Source organism: Arabidopsis lyrata (assembly GCF_000004255.2).
Source record: "Arabidopsis lyrata subsp. lyrata unplaced genomic scaffold ARALYscaffold_3, whole genome shotgun sequence".
Lineage (NCBI taxonomy): Eukaryota > Viridiplantae > Streptophyta > Magnoliopsida > Brassicales > Brassicaceae > Arabidopsis > Arabidopsis lyrata.
In genome coordinates, this window is record NW_003302553.1 from 1,000,577 (window position 1) to 1,017,926 (window position 17,350).

General features: G+C 37.1%; 5 protein-coding genes across 8 annotated transcripts; 2 read left to right on the top strand and 3 right to left on the bottom strand.

Annotated features, from left to right (window-relative positions):
• Positions 1 to 1,373: 1,373 nt before the first annotated feature.
• Positions 1,374 to 4,545, bottom strand: LOC110230189 (putative metallophosphoesterase At3g03305). The gene is made up of 4 exons (XM_021032239.1): positions 4,114 to 4,545; positions 3,578 to 3,819; positions 1,863 to 3,425; positions 1,374 to 1,718 (listed from the first exon to the last, which is right to left on the bottom strand). The coding sequence occupies exons 1-4, from the start codon at positions 4,427 to 4,429 to the stop codon at positions 1,602 to 1,604; spliced, it is 2,238 nt and encodes a 745-aa protein (XP_020887898.1). The 5' UTR covers positions 4,430 to 4,545; the 3' UTR covers positions 1,374 to 1,601.
• A 957-nt stretch (positions 4,546 to 5,502) lies between these two features.
• Positions 5,503 to 8,653, bottom strand: LOC9320436 (phospholipase A(1) LCAT3). Of its 2 annotated transcripts, XM_002884324.2 has the most exons (11): positions 8,303 to 8,650; positions 8,022 to 8,113; positions 7,615 to 7,742; positions 7,400 to 7,535; positions 7,239 to 7,290; positions 7,054 to 7,154; positions 6,739 to 6,921; positions 6,479 to 6,636; positions 6,258 to 6,312; positions 6,027 to 6,080; positions 5,503 to 5,914 (listed from the first exon to the last, which is right to left on the bottom strand). In XM_002884324.2, the coding sequence occupies exons 1-11, from the start codon at positions 8,520 to 8,522 to the stop codon at positions 5,729 to 5,731; spliced, it is 1,365 nt and encodes a 454-aa protein (XP_002884370.1). In that variant the 5' UTR covers positions 8,523 to 8,650; the 3' UTR covers positions 5,503 to 5,728. The 2 variants fall into 2 exon arrangements, with proteins under 2 accessions (XP_002884370.1, XP_020888999.1); XM_021033340.1 differs by lacking the exon at positions 5,503 to 5,914 and having other exon boundaries at positions 6,027 to 6,108; positions 8,303 to 8,653.
• A 204-nt stretch (positions 8,654 to 8,857) lies between these two features.
• Positions 8,858 to 10,498, top strand: LOC9320437. 2 transcript variants are annotated; one of them, XM_021033008.1, is made up of 8 exons: positions 8,858 to 9,076; positions 9,148 to 9,293; positions 9,392 to 9,452; positions 9,537 to 9,585; positions 9,754 to 9,808; positions 9,897 to 9,984; positions 10,086 to 10,204; positions 10,297 to 10,498. In XM_021033008.1, the coding sequence occupies exons 1-8, from the start codon at positions 8,905 to 8,907 to the stop codon at positions 10,345 to 10,347; spliced, it is 741 nt and encodes a 246-aa protein (XP_020888667.1). In that variant the 5' UTR covers positions 8,858 to 8,904; the 3' UTR covers positions 10,348 to 10,498. The 2 variants fall into 2 exon arrangements, with proteins under 2 accessions (XP_020888667.1, XP_020888668.1); XM_021033009.1 differs by having other exon boundaries at positions 9,166 to 9,293.
• LOC9318352 (dehydrogenase/reductase SDR family member 7) lies at positions 10,372 to 13,248 on the bottom strand. The gene is made up of 12 exons (XM_021033007.1): positions 13,115 to 13,248; positions 12,949 to 13,004; positions 12,809 to 12,842; positions 12,619 to 12,717; positions 12,384 to 12,532; positions 12,220 to 12,258; positions 11,977 to 12,069; positions 11,517 to 11,615; positions 11,199 to 11,300; positions 10,936 to 11,019; positions 10,792 to 10,857; positions 10,372 to 10,612 (listed from the first exon to the last, which is right to left on the bottom strand). Exons 1-12 carry the CDS (start codon positions 13,185 to 13,187, stop codon positions 10,523 to 10,525), a joined length of 984 nt encoding a protein of 327 aa, XP_020888666.1. The 5' UTR covers positions 13,188 to 13,248; the 3' UTR covers positions 10,372 to 10,522.
• A 114-nt stretch (positions 13,249 to 13,362) lies between these two features.
• On the top strand, positions 13,363 to 17,312 carry LOC9320438 (U1 snRNP-associated protein usp106). 2 transcript variants are annotated; one of them, XM_021033005.1, is made up of 13 exons: positions 13,367 to 13,555; positions 13,976 to 14,028; positions 14,370 to 14,538; positions 14,629 to 14,692; positions 14,933 to 15,012; positions 15,107 to 15,254; positions 15,521 to 15,582; positions 15,666 to 15,728; positions 16,002 to 16,060; positions 16,387 to 16,468; positions 16,549 to 16,577; positions 16,666 to 16,899; positions 16,989 to 17,312. In XM_021033005.1, exons 1-13 carry the CDS (start codon positions 13,409 to 13,411, stop codon positions 17,005 to 17,007), a joined length of 1,209 nt encoding a protein of 402 aa, XP_020888664.1. In that variant the 5' UTR covers positions 13,367 to 13,408; the 3' UTR covers positions 17,008 to 17,312. The 2 variants fall into 2 exon arrangements, 1 of the variants encoding a protein (XP_020888664.1); XR_002333459.1 differs by lacking the exons at positions 16,666 to 16,899; positions 16,989 to 17,312 and adding an exon at positions 16,199 to 16,236 and having other exon boundaries at positions 13,363 to 13,555.
• The last annotated feature ends 38 nt before the right edge of the window (positions 17,313 to 17,350 follow it).

A 17,350-nucleotide genomic window follows, 5' to 3' on the forward strand; every position in this document is an offset into this window, starting at 1 on the left:
GGCCGGTAGGGTATATGCTTTTTAAAAATATCTTTTACACAGAAAGATTGGTAAACAAGGATATAAAATGCCTTAAACATTTTATGTGAAAAAAAAACTAAAATAAAGATTCTAAAATGCCAAGTTACATTAATAAAAGGGTCAACAAAATATTAAACCACAGACGAAAAGATAATGCAAGATCTGGCATTGAAGACTAATTAATTAGTTCTCTTTCATCTGCTTCAAACTAATGCCAAAAATACCCTTTTCACATTTATACGGTAACAAAAAAAATATCAAGATAAAGAGTTTAGCTAATTGATTAGCATGATACATATTATTTTATGTTGATATAGCTTTGAATAACATGTTTTTATTAAACATTAACACGGTAAAAACTATTCATCCGACGTTGGAAACACTTATTCATCACTAGTAGCAAAAAGGAGACATTAATTTTTTGTATTTATTTAATTGATCAACAATGTGAATTATATTATATCGCGATAAGTTATAAGTTATGTGATAAATTCATATTTATCGTGTTAAATCATTTATTATTTGATTGATATCGGTTAACTTATGTATTAACATGTTTATTTACTCTAATAATCTAGTTATTGCCGTTAACTTATACATTAGCATTATTTCTTTATTCTGATAACCTAGTTATCACGTTTAACTTATATGTTAGCATTTTTATATACGATGCTAATTAAATTGTTAGTTACAAAGCAAAATTAAACCCAGAAAAATACGACAATCCCGACGAAACCCATTTCTCTCTTGATCGATTAACCTCATCAAAATCCCAATTGTCAAATTCATCATTGCACAATTATGACGGGATTCGAAACGAGCAACTTGATTTACAACCATCGCATCATGGCCTCAGCTTTCACGAAATCAAAATTGAAACCACCATTGTTGACCGTCTTTCTCTACCACAAAATCAAATCGAACATTCTCACTTCGACACGCAACTGTCACCAGGAAAAATACAATAATCGTCGTTGCCGTTGACGATATCATTCCCCTCTTTTATGTTTCGTCTTTGTCAATCAATACCATCACTGTCACAAGTGAAACACACAGTTCACCGGTTTGCTTTTAAGGACAAAATTTGTTTTTAGTGGTTTTTTTTTTCTGAATTCATTTTCATCTTGCCGTCGTGCAATTGTGGTATCATGAAAATGGTACATATATACAGAGAACTAAAGAGAAGTAAAAGAGAGGAATAAAAAGAACAGAAACATTAGTTGATAGTTAAGGATATTATTGTCATTTACATATGTATACAGTAGAGTCAAAAATAGGGAGGAGAGAGAACTAATTTATGGATTGTTTGTGGTCAAGTTTTATAAATACCCTTAATAAAAAAAACTTAGCTTATGCAATTTGTTTTTTAACATTTAGAAAAATCATAATACTTGCTGGAAGACATCTTTAGTCCAATGGTAGTAGAGCCACTTATAATCTCTCTCAAAATTCGACTTCTGATTTCCCAATTGTCCTCTCTATATATATTGTTCAACTCTATCAAATAACAAATATGAAAACACCTAAATGTGTTTCTTAATAATCAATCATAAAACACCAAAACTTCCACAGATGAATTCTCATGGAACTTTATGGGTTTTGCAGATAACATAAAGTAGCAACAATGGAACTACAAGACTGTACCCTGGAAAATGAACCACATTCATCTCATAAGCTCTAGCTAATGCCCAGCAATTCTGTCAAGAGAAGGAAACAGAGACAATACTTCAGAAGTGAATGCAGATAAAACAAAAAGAGAACAAATGAACAAGATCGCGGGTTTTTTGCCAATGCAAGACAGAAATGAATGAATGGATAATGAGTTATTATAGAAATGGTACCTTGAAATGCTTCCAATATAGAGCTAATGAAGCCACCAAGAGTGATTTCCGAAACAGTCTTCTGTTAGAGAATAACAGCGAGCGGCGTTGTGATCTCTTCTTCCTTCCCCGGTCATGATCATCCTCTTTCTTTCCAGAGACGGTTCGAATGTGATCTTTGTAGATTTCTCTCTCAGCAACCAAACAACACACAACCAAGACACTGGGGATAACAACAAAGACCACATGTGGGATCACCAGAACCATTACATCAGGTTGTCCAATGTATTCATGTTTCCTATCTGCGCCTGAGCTCGTCACCACCCATCCCATAATAGTCATGTATGTTCTGTTTCCGGAATCAGTATACACTTCACCGGAGAACCAAGGAAAGAATATCAGATACAACAAGTATGCCATGTAACCGAACCAAACCACAGGCATTCTGCAGAGGTCTTGGAGAATCCACAGTACAAGTGTGATTGGTCCTCTCTTGGCAATGAACTTCTTGAGAGTGTACTGCTTCTTGAAAACGATGATGATGCATTTGGGGATAAGAAAAACGAGAAACAAACTATACATAGCAGCCCAAAGAATCGGGTAATATAATGCTGCCCATTGGCAACCCATGACACGGAACTCATTCCATGTCCATGAGACTTTAGAGCTTAGACCATTGATGGAAAATGGTCGCATTTCTGATAAAGTTAATCTGCCTTTGATGTCAGTGACTTCTATTTGCAGCCAAAATCTATCAGGTAAGGGATCTTCAAAGGCCCTATAATTCCATGGAAGTGAAAAGAATGTTGCCCCGGAAGAAGAAGAATCGCCTCCAAGTTTTCTCATTGGAGCTTCCATGACCAGGTTGTCAAATCCAGGGCTTGAGTCGTAAACTCTAGCTACAACTTCCACAATCAGGGAATGAGAAAAGACAATGGCTCTTATTGTGTCATAGGATGATGAGATCATATGTTGGCATTCGTATTTGTGACGTGCAAAGGATGTTGACATAAAACGTGAATCTAATGGAAAGGTCGGTAATATGATAGTCCTCAGGGATTTTGACTTAAAATCAAGATCAACATATGAAACATGACCCCTATCAATGGCCATGATCCGCATTGCTCTGTTTTTTCTCCAGTCAGCCATCTCCCATTCCCAGAATTCTGCAGCTGGTAAGGCTCCAAATGAGCAGTTCGAAGTACTTTCAGCACCACTCTGCCTCATATTCAGCTGAAACAAGTCATTATCTGATAAACTGATACCACCAGAGTGATGATGTCTTTTAAGATTCTTGCCAAACTTTGAGTGTAGATGGCCACACAAATAAGCTGAGATGGAGTGCTTCAGAAAAACATCTTTAAGGCTCTTTTGAGAATGTGACAGCGCTGTAAATGACAATGGGAAATGCCCAAATGATATTTTTGCAACAGGTTTTGCTGATTGGTTATCCCATTGCGACAGGTGTGAGTCGAGTGAGCTCAAAAGTTCATCAGTTGGATGCCCAAAGAGATTTGTTGGGCCGCGTAATCCAATATGCATTGTGGTGTCAATACCGACAAACAGATGTTTCCGTTCGCTAGTCTGTATAAAAAAACCGTTAGCACACTGTAATAGATAACCGTACATCTCAAATGCAAATCAGTCATTCACCAACCCAAACTTAGACAATCATTGACATCGACCAAATAAATCCAGAATTTAACAGTAAACCAAGCTGGGAGAGTGTAACCAACCTCAACAGTTATGGTGTTAACATTTCCTTTCCTTCCCATCTGTGCATTGATGCTATACTTTGAGAAGAAATCAACAGATGAACCAACAGCCGGAACACCAAAGTTGTCATGGTTACCCCTGAGATCATAAAATATGCTCTTATTAAGCCCACTTGTTTTCACAACATCTTGCATCACACTCTCGTATTCTAACCACTCATCTTCATTTAGCTTCATTGTTAACATGTCTTTGCTTTTCCCATCTGATTAACCAAATTAAGAAAAAAAATCAACCAGCAATCCTCACAAAACAAAACCATCTACTACAGATGAGAGTTTATAGAATATAGCAATAACCACAATGCTTCCCACAGCTAAAGATTCAATTTTTCCCCAAAAAAATGAACTAGAGCAATCAAAGCTTGAGACTTGCATATAAGAAGAATCATAAGTAAAACCTAAGAACCCAGAAGCAAACATCACTGAAGCTCATCAAAGGAACCAATGAAAGATTGAAAATTTAGAACAAGTCCTTAATTCAGGGGAGAGATATAAACCTGTGAGATCTCCAGTGATGAGGACGAGAGAAGGGTTGATAAGAGACAGAGCAGGACCCACAATGTTTTTGAAATCAATGGCTCTCTCGGGATGATGAACACTGAAATGGAGATCAGATAGCTGAACAACCCAAATCAAGTCTTGCCCAGTTCTCGCTTCAATCACTCTTCTTCCAGATTCGTCAATCGAACCAGAGACCCTCGTACTCAAGGAGATTAAGAGAAGAAGAAGAAGAAGAAGAATCGTAAACGAGATTCTTCTCCGAAGAGAAACTGTTTTGCTACTGAGCTCATCGTCGTCGCCGATCGATTCCATCACAGAATCAGTAGCATTTGCAGAGATGAAGGAACCTCTCAAAATTGTGTATTTGCAAATCGTTTGACGAACCAAAGAAAGTCTGCATTTTTATTATTTCTTAATTCCGTCGTTACTTTCTGTCTTGTGTTTTCTTAATGGAAAGAAAGATGTTTAATTAAGGGAAATTATAATCAATTCATTAAATTATTTTCTTTTTTTACAACAATGAAAGAATGGTACTAATATAAAGCGTGTGAGAGTATCAAACAAAAGTAGGCAAAAAGAAGATGATTCTCGATTAGAACATTGTTGTTGTTCTTCTCAGAAAATTAGTTGGTGAAACAAAGGTTTGATTAATGAGATTCCATTACTAGTTTTTTGTTCTTCTCCCAATTAATTTGTGATAAGATTAATAAATCATTTTAACAAAATCGGAGCTGCTTAAGGGATGTCCTGTTGTTAAATGACTTGTAGTATTTTGATATATTTAATTCCCAATTAATTTGTGATAAGATTAATAAATCATTTTAACAAAATCGGAGCTGCTTAAGGGATGTCCTGTTGTTAAATGACTTGTAGTATTTTGATATATTTAATTCAATAACTAACCTCTAACCCTCCTATTCACTCTCTTTCTCTTCCTATCTCTCTCTACCTTCTTTCTAAAAAACTAATTTTTCTTTTTTTTTTGGTTATTCACCTAAATCACCCATATATTTACTTGTCCCCATTTATGTGTGATTGTATGTTCAACGAGTACTTCTCTCTTTCCTTGCATGAACTAAACTAAGTCTATCTGCAGCATATGGTTCCTCTTTGAACTATTGTGAATGCTTCATTGTACGTAGTGTTTCACTCAGTTTTGATCTTCGTTTTAATTAAATCTGCTGATTCCTGGCTAGAGACATGAACTAGCAATAATTCTGAATGTAGGCAAAACGAATGAACATATATAGATAGGTTTATTGAAAAGGAATCCAAGTTTGAGATCAGAGTAAGCTTAACTGTTAACCTTTTGATGCTTCACTTGGGAAATCAGGTAGAAATGAACTGAATTACTCAAGAGATGATCCATCTTGTGGAAATTTATATAGTTGACCAGTGTTTATTAAGCATAACAAGCCAAAAGTTTCATATTCATTCGTTCACATAAAAAGCAAAAAAGGCATGCAAATTCCTTTGAATCCCAAAGGTTTTCTTTCTACTACAATTTCATGCACATACATATGTCACAACGTACAATAAAAATAGCAGAAATCATTAGAATCACACTTTAATAACGAGTTCTTCATTTTAACTTATTCAAACAAGATCTTTTTAGTTTACTAGGCTTTGGACTTGCCCAGAATCAACAACTTTGTGAGTCCTTAAATGCTTCCGTTTAGCCTTCTTGGGCTCAACTCCTAACCATTGTTGAATGAGCTCAAACACTCTTTTATCACGGAGAAGCCCGCGGTGGCTACCAGAAACTCCTACGCTTGCAACCGCTTTAAACTGTGCAGCCTGCAAATAAAAGGTAGAAACGTAAGGGTTTTGTTAACGTCCAAAGAAGTGACAGTAACAGATTTGCTTCACCGAAAACCGAGACCTCGGTATGAACAAGAAAGTAGCTTACCGCAGCTGATTCAGAAGGTACAGTTCCATCTCCATCTACATATGTATACTCAGGCTGAAACAAGATACAAAGTTGCAGAGACCTTTAAATCAAACATGAAAGTATAATAGTAAGTGAAGGAATACCAAGAGATAACAAATCCAAGGCGGGGTAGAGAACAGCAAGTTTCAGATTTTTAAAGGGTCCAAAGCATTTTTCTCAAGAAGAGACGAAGAGTCATATTTCACTCACCATAGTTTGACATATTTCAGACAAATCGTCTATTGGAGAAGTCTCTGTGCCATAACTGCAACAGAAAAACAAAACAGCTTTTTTAATGTGCAGCTTGCAAAAACAGTTGGAATCGATCAAGCCACTTAGTTTGGATGATTCAAGAGAATACTCCTTATAAACCAATCAACAAAAAAAAAAGCTCAGGCAATAGAGGCTCGATGAATAGTATTGTTGCATACCAAACATCAAAGGGTGTATCAAGTGACACTCCGTAAATGTTATAGAAGGAAACTCCATCAGGAAGTTGCGCTTTGTTGAGAATTTCTCTCGTCTTAGCCGCCCAGTCGAGGATAGCAAAGTTAAAGGGCAAAGCTATTTTGTTCCCACCGTAGCTTAGCTGCAATACATAATTACACTTTTGATTATATATCCAGTGACCAGATCACATCTCAAGCCAATGCAAACAAGAAACAAAAGCTGAGTGTGTTGAGTTTGCTACCTCGTTATTTTTCAATGCATCGTTGAATAGATCAATACTCTCGATTAGGCCAAATGATTCCAGTTCTACAGAAGTATCATCGTCGTTTTCAGATTTCTTACGCCAAACTCGAATCTCTGGTTGCTTTTCCCACTTAAAATCTGGATTTGCCATCATCTCATATATAGATGGGCATTCGACCAACTAAAACCAAAAGTTTTAAAAACAGATTCATCAGTATATAACAAGAGTTTCATAGACCCTAAAATAAAAATCTAAAAGGTGTAACGCCAAAAAAAATGATGCCAGTAAACCCAAAACTATGAGGATTATTACCAGTTGGTGCATCGTCCATCTTGACACAAAAAAGAAACTTTCTAACCCTTCCACAAATTGCACTCCAGTCAAGATTGAATCATTGATGCACCCTGGTGCTCCTGTTAACCAAATCCAAGTTATTTCCAATGAAACCGGCTATTTCTCTTATGAAAAACTTTTTGCAAAGAGATAATTCGTATCACCTTGGAAAGGTGTTGCAATTGTAATCCATTTATTTACATACTTGGAAAAAGCCTGCCAACAAGAAAAACAGAGACTCACTCATTATCCTGTTTGAATAGGGGGAATCTCTAAAGTTCAGCTAGAATCTGTCGAAGATCATAAAGGTTGGAGATTATAATACCTCCGGATGGAGATACATGAAACATGAAACCATAATTCCTCCCATTGAATGGGAGATAATAGTGACTTTTCTCCCCCCTGAACGATTATATGCAGTTTCCAGCTTCTTCTTCAGACCTAGTATCAGTAGATCGATCCTGCAAGCAAGAAATATATAAGCAAAGAATCTCGAGAACTACGATTTTCAGGAAATAGCTGAGAAGTTTTGCGAATCACCTATTGCTTTGACGGAAATCGTAACCATATCCGAATAATGTAGTCCCCTTCTTGTAACCGCATCCAACCAGCATTTCTATCATATCGTGAAAGTGATAGACCTCTGTCAAGTGACAAAGCTTCACAAACTGGAAAACCAAATTATATAATATCAGATATATCATGAAAACGGAGAAGTAAGGCTAACAAGAAAAACAATTCCAGAAACACACACTGAGGTTAGACTTAGAGATCAAGAAAGAACAACCTACTAGATACAAAAATGGTTGCACATACAATTTCCATCTTACTTATCCTCACTCCTAAACCTTAACATCAACAGTCATCAACTTACTGACCAACAACTGCATAGAAGTATCGAATGCACATAGTAATATCTAGCTATTTTAAGGAAAGACAGATCGTACCCAGGAGGGATCTAGAATGTCAATTGCATAGAGTCCATGGTCATCATCAGGGACCAATACTTCAATATTATCATCCAACGGCTCTGTATAACCTGCCAAAAAAAAATTAACATTCAAGTTCAAGATCTGCTTCATAACTCACCTTTCTTAAACTCATAAGCTAAACTGGTAATCTAAAGTTCGAAATAATCTCTCTGGTCAATCTCAAATCAACATTTCTACAAAAATCAAGAAAGGCTCAAAATTTACAAGGAAAACTGCAAAAAAGAGAATTGTTTTACCAGTTTTGGGATTATAGAGAGACCAGAGGCTCTGCTTAAAGGCAAGGTTGGCGAGAAATATTCGAACCCAAACCCGAATTTCAGACTTTGAATCCTTCTTCTTAGAATGCAGAATAGAACCTCCGATTCCAGAAACTAGAAGCACCGGATCACGATCAGCCACCTCGCCGGCGTTGTCATCGTCGTTGGTTCCCCAGCACGGACACGGAATCCAGTCCATCGAAGCGGGTCAGGTTTCGGACCCGGAATATTCAGTTCGGATCTTTCTACAGAGTTCAGGAGAAAAATGGTAAGTCTGTGGGGCTTATCAGAGAGAGGTACATTAGTCAACATGGAAGATTTCTGAGCATATGCCATGTGTGACTGTGACTGTCTACACGAAAGCTTCTCGTGCTCCTCACGTGTCACACCTTCTAGATACCTCACTTATTATTGCCTAACGACAACGTTTAATCTTCCGTTTCCAAAACGAAATCAAGGTGTTACTGTCGAATTTCAAATTTGGTTAGAATATTTTGTAATATCTAAAAAACTTGAGGGTATTTATCCAAATTTTTCTTTATTAAGAGGCTTACCGATTCACGTTGACATTTTTGACGAAAATGGAGCAACCAACGTCGCCGGGAACAAAGTCGGTGAATCTCCGAGAATGCATGGAGTCACTTCTACGTTTTACGCTGAGCTCTCATTTAGACGAATCTGTTCCAAGTTTCGATCTTGACCTGACCAGAGATTTTTGCCTTCATCTCCTTGAGGAAGCGACAGATTCAACTGGTAAGTTTTGCTAATTAGTAAGCAGATTATGAAACTGGAATGCTGAAGAGACATAACTGAATTTTTCTCAGAAATGTTTCAATTAACAGAAAAACCTGCGGTGTATAAGCTTCTAGCAAGGGCTCTCTCTGAATGTCTAGCTTCCGAGGGTGATAACAATCCTAACTTGGAAAAATACAGCAAATTGTTTCATGGCTTGGGACATGACTTAATAAATGTAAGTAAGTATGAAACTTTAGTTCTCAACTATTGCATCAAAACAGAGTGGGAAAAGGTTAGTTAGAATGTTTACACAGAAAAGGTTCTTTCTTTCAGATGCTGAAGAAGGTAAACTTTGAGCTTCATGTCCAAGAGCCTTACTTCACCCAATTGAAAGGTACATTTTCTGTTTACTTGATTGTAGTAGACATTTTTATTTGCTCAATCTCACTTTTATTTCCGGGTGCCTCTCATTTGCTAGATGGTCTGAAAACTGTTGAAGGAAGATGTGCAGTGGGAGACTACATGAGGTCTGATGTTTTTATCTTTGTTGATGAACCTGCAAATGTTGATTCACATCTCTTGTTCTTGCTTTTCCGTTTTGTTGATTCCGATATCTTTAGATTGTCTTATTGACTTCACAATTGGTTTAGTCAATTCTTACTAGTTGCCTTTGTGTGGTGTCTATGTCCTCTCAGGATCAGTTCAGGAGCTTTTATTTTATTCAATAAATGCTTGCTGCTTGAAGTTCAGGTAGTCACTAATCTTTGTATCTCTCTCAATTCTTTCTTGTGAGGTCAAACACTATTCATCTTCTTACCAACCATTTTAATGAGGGCAGGACGTTCATCATTATACTTCATTCTCAGAAATGCTGATAATGGAGGGTCTTGCCAAAGTTCTTCCTGGAGTTGAAAGTATAGAAGAAGGTTTGAAGATCTTTACCATAATTAAAAACAAAGAACGTTAAGAAAGTGTCTCTTTTGCTATGTGGACTTTGTTATAACCTGAAATGCTGTTCTATCTGCAGGTGTTCAAGTTTATCGAAACTTTTACTCTGAAGAGAAGGAAAGAATGAACGGTGTTCTAGCAATTCATGTTGCGAAACCAGCTAATCAGCCTTATGCAGCTTTGGCAGGAGTATTGTCTGTGAGTTTCTGGCAGCAAGTGAAACCCCAAAAGCTTTCATTAGTCTTCAATATAGGCATCACCTAACTTTCTTTTCGGTTTTTCTTTTGTAGGAACTGAAGTCCACTGGGATCAAAAGCCTGTTGGATGACTATACAGCCTGAGTTACCTCGTTGCCAAGTTCAAGGTGTTTGATATCTTAAAACTCGAATGCTGTCAAACCAAAGTGGATGTTGTGTGTAGTTATAATACAGAAGATCACATCGTTTCTTATTGAGCTAATTTAACAATGAAGCAGCAACTACATCTACTTTATCAGACACCTTCTAAAGAACTAGTTCAGTTTGTTTTAGTCTTCTTCCCGAACAGTAAATTCCATGAGTATGTGTTGCCTTTCTTTTCTGCGACCTCCACACGCTTCCCTCCAACCTGCAAGCTGTTCATTTCCGTCAAAAGAATTGCTTTTAACAGAATAGTAAACTACCTCTGTTCTCTAACCAAAATCTTAAGATTTTTTTAGTCAAATGTTTTTGTCACATGATAATTGGAAACACAACAACATATTTTACCAGCAACTTATGAATAAGATAAACAGATGAACAAAGTACCTTGTCCATGAGCCAGAAGCCAAGGGAAGGCATGTACTGAACTAGATACATCACGAGCAGTACCGGCTGATAAAGAGCGAAAAAGAAGCTTGTATATCAGCATCTAAACTGAGTGAAACATATTCTATTTTGACAAAGAAGTACCTGATATGAAATCCAAGCTTCCTTCAAGTTATGAGAAGCAGCGATTATAGTCAGTTCTGCACATCGTTCAGATGACACACGCTTCTGTGTGGCAAAAGAAAAGATCTTTAAGTGCAAATAAAAAGAGAAAGAAGCCTCCTCATGTTGAAAAGGAAGAGGATTCTATGTGTCTACAAGACTAATTAGCGCTTAAAGGAAAGGTAGAAGTAATAATATAACTGACAACTTAATCAACAAATCACAATCATAATCAGTTAACCAACCTCAGGAGACTTCTTGTCTTCCGAAGTTGATGTTCCTGTACCATTCAAGGTTTCTATTGGACCAGGACAAACGACGGTAACCTTGATTCCCTCCTGACAGAACTGAAACCATGCGCAGATGTGAACAACTGTGAGTTCGTACTTTAGGAGGAGCTAGTTTCAGCAATTAGTATAAAGGAATGTAAAAGATGAAATCAGATCAGCAAATAAGCTTATTAACACTCTGGGGTAGCTGTGAGTTTTCTATTGGGACTTTCAATAAGTCCATTGCTGCCAAATAATTAGCCAGCACCACAGGTTCTTTAACAATTAACATACCTCAGAACGCAAGCTGTGGAAATAGCCGTGCAGAGCATGTTTTGAAGCAGAATATATAGCCTGTCCAGGTGATGGTACCTTTCCTGCAGCACTGCTTATCTATAGACGGACGTGAATCATTAATCATGACATTTAACCCAAGGAAATGGACAATTAACCCATAAAAGAATAGCTAATCATAGCTTGACTTCTCAAGATGTGTATATGGTAAAGTGTTTGTAATTTAGCTAGCAGGCGATAATAACCCAAAAGAAATATTAAGCTGTCTAGATAGCCTAAAGCCTCAAATTCAACATATATTTAGTCAAAAATCAATAGTGTGATTTCAACCTTAAACTAACATATAAAAGCAAAATATATATCCATATCCATAAAACTATGATATGAAAGCTCAATCCTTCAACAAATCCTCAAAATTAGGGCACTAAACAAAAACTAAACCCCGTTAGTCTCCACGTACCACAACAAAATGACCACCTCCTTGTTTTAGCATATGAGGAGCTACCAACTTTGTAAGAGTTATCGTCCCAAAGACATTAACATCGAATGTAGTCTGCGGACAAAGTCATTGAATAACCATATGTCAAGAAGAAAAAAGTGAAAAAACCATACTTGTCCTACTTAGTACAGGCTAAGAAATCTCTGGCAACCAAAACAAATAAAAATTATCTTGCCTACGGAATTTACGCAATTCATTTAGTACCTTGAGAGTTTCCTCACTTGCATCTGAAGCCTTGGATTTCTGCAAGAAAATTAGTATGATAATGACACGCCCTAGAACAACTGAAATTATAGCTTGAACTAAAGAGTTCTAGCCTAAGACTCTCTTTTGAGTAGATACAAAACTTTAGCAAGGAGATTACTTACCGGACGCTCATAGGCAGCGTTATGAACCAAATAATCAACACCAGCCCCAGGGAAAAGCGAAACAGCTTGCTCTACAACATGTTTGAGCGACTCTTCACCACTAGCTAAATCTAAAGGTAAAACCTTGACATCTTCTGGTGCATATTTACCTAGAAGAATACAGAGTCGGTTACATCATGTGTCAACAGAAAGCTCAGAATTCAAAAGTGGAGACCTTTCCTTTATTCATTAGTACCTTTGAGCTCACTCTTAACTCTCTCCAATTCAGCTTTATTCCTCGCAGAGAGAATAAGCTTGGCATCTAAACTTGCAAACTGTTTAGCAAGAATTTCCCCTAAATCCAATCATAAACAAAGAAATAAACATGAGAACTGTAGCCAGCCACGAGAACTTTCTTCACAGATAATCCAAGGAATATGAATTACCAATTCCACGGCTAGCCCCTGTGATCCAGACGACCTGAGCAAAACCAAGAAATCTGAATTAATGATCAGAAATTGAAATAATCGAAAACTCAAATCAATCCCACTAAATTCCATTGTTTCCCCTATCAATCCGCCAATACCTTTCCTTGTATGGCTTCACGCTTCGCATGCTTCTTCGAAATCAGGGTAAAATCTCCTACACAAAGCAAAGATCAATCCTTTATACAGAATCTATAACTAATTTCGATCACAACTAGAAACGAAAAGAAAAATAAACATTGCATTAGAAATCGTCAGAGTTATTACCATCGGCAAGTGCGAATTTGAATAGCAGACCGATAAGAAGGACTCCGAGAGAGAAGAAGAGTAGAGTCAGCATTTTCTCGGATTGAAGCAACAGCGAGAGACCAAGTCTTACCCAAATACTGTAGTTGGCAAAATATGTTGACGGAAATAAATAAATAAATAAATATAGGGGGTAAATAATAAATGATTAATATTGAGGGACCTGTATGCAATTAATCTTAAATACCATCATTGTGGCTTTCGATCTAAAAAACCCCAAATCTCTGTTCCCAGAGAGAGAGAGAGAGAACGAATATGGATGCCATAAGGAAGCAGCTCGATGTGCTCATGGGAGCGAATCGAAACGGCGACGTTCAGGAGGTGAATCGCAAATACTACGACCGTGATGTGTGTCGTCTTTACTTGTCTGGTCTCTGCCCTCACGATCTCTTCCAATTGACGGTGCGTTTCTTTATATATTTTTCAGTTTATTGCTTAGTCGTATCTTTGAAGAAAAAAAACCCTAATTTCACTTTTGAGCTGATCTTTTGTGTTTCTGCATTTAGCTCGAAGTGATAACTAGTATTTTGTTACTTGATATATACATAGTATTTTAGTGATCTTCAGAACTCCATTGTTGATTAGGTTACACCTACAGTGTTCAATTTTGTATCTTCCTAGTGGCTGTACATTGCGACCTCAATTGCCATTGCATAACACGTATTGTTGGATACAATAGACTGTGAAGGAGTTGTATATCTGAATTCTGAAACTTGTATTGCTTCGCCGAATATTTATGAGTGTCTGTCTAGTAATTTAGTTCATGGCTACTTTTGTTTGAATAATTTACTGATGCTCCCTTCTCGTTTCTGTTATTATCAGAAAATGGATATGGGACCTTGCCCTAAGGTGCACTCTTTGCAGCTTAGGAAAGAGTATCCTTTTTTTTTAAAGTAAGTTTAGTATTTACCTTAAACTGTTGCCACAAAGGCCGCCTACTTCCATGACCTCTCTCAATTGAACCTGACATTTCAACATGCTTATTAATTGGGTTGCTGTCTCTCTCTTGTTACTCATGTTTTTGTTCTTGTTCCTGGTTTTTGCTTGACATACTTTAACTGAATGGCTACTGCATATAAGATTAGCCTTCGCCTTTAATTTCGTGTTCCAGGCAGATTAGTTTCCAAAAAAGTTGGTGTCATTGTTTTATTTAGTTTATTTCTACAGTGGCATGTTGTTCTCTTTCCACTCCTGTGTTGCTTTAACTCACCCTCAGATATCGAGAAGCAAAGGCAAAAGGTGTTGATAACTACGACAGGGAATTGGAAGATGCCATAGACAGGCTTATCGTTGAGTGTGATAGGAAGATTGGTAGGGCCCTTAAGCGTCTTCAAGAAGAGGACGCCAAAGCTGCCATTGCCATTTCAGTCTCTGAAGTCACTCAGGTGATCATTTGATTTTGAAATTTGGTTGACGTTTCTTCTAATTTTCCTTCACTCAGGTTTGTTTATCATCATTTCATTGTTTAACTGCAGTCACCTGAAATTCTCGAGTTATCGGAGAAAATCAAAGAGAAGATGAAGGAAGCAGATATCCACGGTAAAAATTGAAAGAATATTTCCCAGCAAAACTTTCTTTGCAGTTTCGGCTTTTGAATCTCCTTTTGTTTTGTAAAGGATTCTTGTACTGTCAATTAAGAGTGTATACTGGTCTGCCTATCTACAAATCGATGGTCTCTGGCGTCTGGATTGTATATTAATGTTTTTGCTAATAATTGTTGTCTGGTTATCTAACTTTCAGATGCTGGTAGTCTTTAAAAGTTATGATGTCACTTTGCAGATCTTGAAGGCAAAATGGATCTTAAGATTAGAGCTCTTGAGTTAGTCGAAGAAATGAGGACCAAGAGAGCTGACCAGCAGGTGAATTTGCTTTCGCTATTGGTTCAATGAGCATTTTTGCTTTTTTACTTTACCTATGGCAGCTGGAAAGTCCTTCGTCTTGTTTTTCCTGTAGGCGGTGCTGCTGTTGGAAGCCTTTAACAAAGATAGAGCATCCTTGCCACAGCCTGCTCCAGCTCAACCACCATCTTCCGCATTACCTACACCGGATCCTCGCACTCAAGAAATGATAAATGAGAAACTGAAGAAGGCAGAAGATCTTGGTAAGGGAAATAACCCTTATTTGTATGTGGTTATTAGTCTATGGTCATCTTAATTTAGAGCTCATTAAGTAGCCATTTTTGTGGAATATTGAAACTGCTAAATAATTACGGTCTAGTGTTCCCTACCGGTTGGGAATATCTGCTGCTGATCTAATATTTTTTGACCTATAAATTGCTTAAATTGTATATACCTAAGATAAGGAAATATATTTCAAACTGGACTTCGCAAAGTTTGAAATTGAGTGTATGGTTATTTGATTTCTTAGGTGAACAAGGAATGGTTGATGAAGCACAGAAAGCACTGGAAGAGGCTGAAGCTCTTAAGAAGGTTTATTCTCTTTCTTAAGTTCGTTTTCTTTTCCCCCTACTTTTGTTAGTCGCTAATGACCGTTGGGCCTATATTTGTTTCAGCTTACAGTTAGACGAGAACCTGCAGCAGATTCAACGAAGTACACTGCTGTTGATGTGCGCATTGTAAGTTAACATCACTCCTCCCAATGCCCTCAAGATTCATTTTCCTTATATAATTATCAGTTTGTTTTAGAAAGGACCGTTGAATTCGGGAATTATAACAATCATATATTAATGTTTAGGTAAAGAGTAATAGTTTATTTGAGTAGAACCATTTGATTTCTTTCATAAAGTATTATTTGAGACAAAAGTATAACATCTTCGCATCCCCTGCTTAATGTATCTACACATTGGTTTCATCTTCTGCCCTCGCTGACCGTTCCTATATCTTCTCAGACGGACCAAAAGTTGCGTCTATGTGACATATGTGGAGCATTCTTGAGCGTCTATGACAGGTTAAGTTCCTTGCTCAAACTTTCTGCGTTATTGTTTCCCTTCTGGATTGATAGAGAAAAAAGGTAGAAATAGATTCTTGAGTTGCAAGTGATTCAACTTTTGACTCCGGCTATTGTACCTCCTCCTTTCACCAGCAGGCTTTTTGGGCAGGATTACTTTTGCAGCTATAATAAATGTGCGTTCTTTTCTTGATTTTATTGTGCTTGAAGGATCATACTAGTAGAGATTAACTAATGGAGTTTTTAACCTTGTGCTGTTTTAATATGCTATCGTCAAATGATTTAGCATTTTGGCTATGCTAATTGGATCTTTTGTGATGCTATAGTGATCGCCGTTTAGCTGATCATTTTGGTGGGAAGCTTCATTTAGGATACATGCTAGTCCGGGACAAATTAACTGAGCTTCTGGTAATCTAATAACATAATCTACTTTTTGTGATGATGGATGAAAACTGTCTGTTCTTATAATTTCTCTTCGTTTGCTTCAGGATGAGAAGGCCAATTTACGCAATGAAAGGTTAGGTTTTAGTTCTAGCTTTTTATTTTCTTTGTATTTGTACGGTTTTGGATCTTTGAAACTGACTTCATAGTGAAAACTTACTTAGATCTAAGGAACGGAACAGTAAGGAGAGGGAATCAAGTAAAGACCGAGAGAAAGAGCGAGGATCTAGTCATGAACGTCGAAGAGATTATGATCGCAGGAGTAGAGATCGAGATAGGCACCATGACCGTGATCGTGAACAAGACAAGGACTATGATCGGTCACACTCAAGAAGCAGACGTAGGTCACGCTCACGGTCCAGGTCCAGAGACAGACCTAGGGACTATGATCGCCACAGGTATAAAACCAGAGTCGTGGTTGGTTTTTTTTATCCTTGATAACTCTTTATCTCTCTTACAAATGGTTATGTCAAAATTCTCTTTGCAGGCGTCACAACCGATACTAGATCGGTCTTGCTGTCTAACAGGGTTTACAAGTTACAAATGGTTTTAGGATCCATCACCGAAACTTTTTTTGTCTACATGTATGTTGCTAAAGTTTGGTAGATGAGCTTTGAGAAAAATTTCACATCTTTTTCTTTTACCACCAACTAAAGACTTGAAAGAAGCATGAAGATGTTTTATTGTTTTTATATGAATAGTTGGCTCTCTCATCTGAGAAGCGTGTATGACAACAACACTATTATCGAACGAAAAACCACGCGAATGCCCATTTACCTAAGAGTACAGTGGTTGAAGTGATTTCAAATTATATGATTATTTTATATCTTCTATTGGAATTTTAAGTTT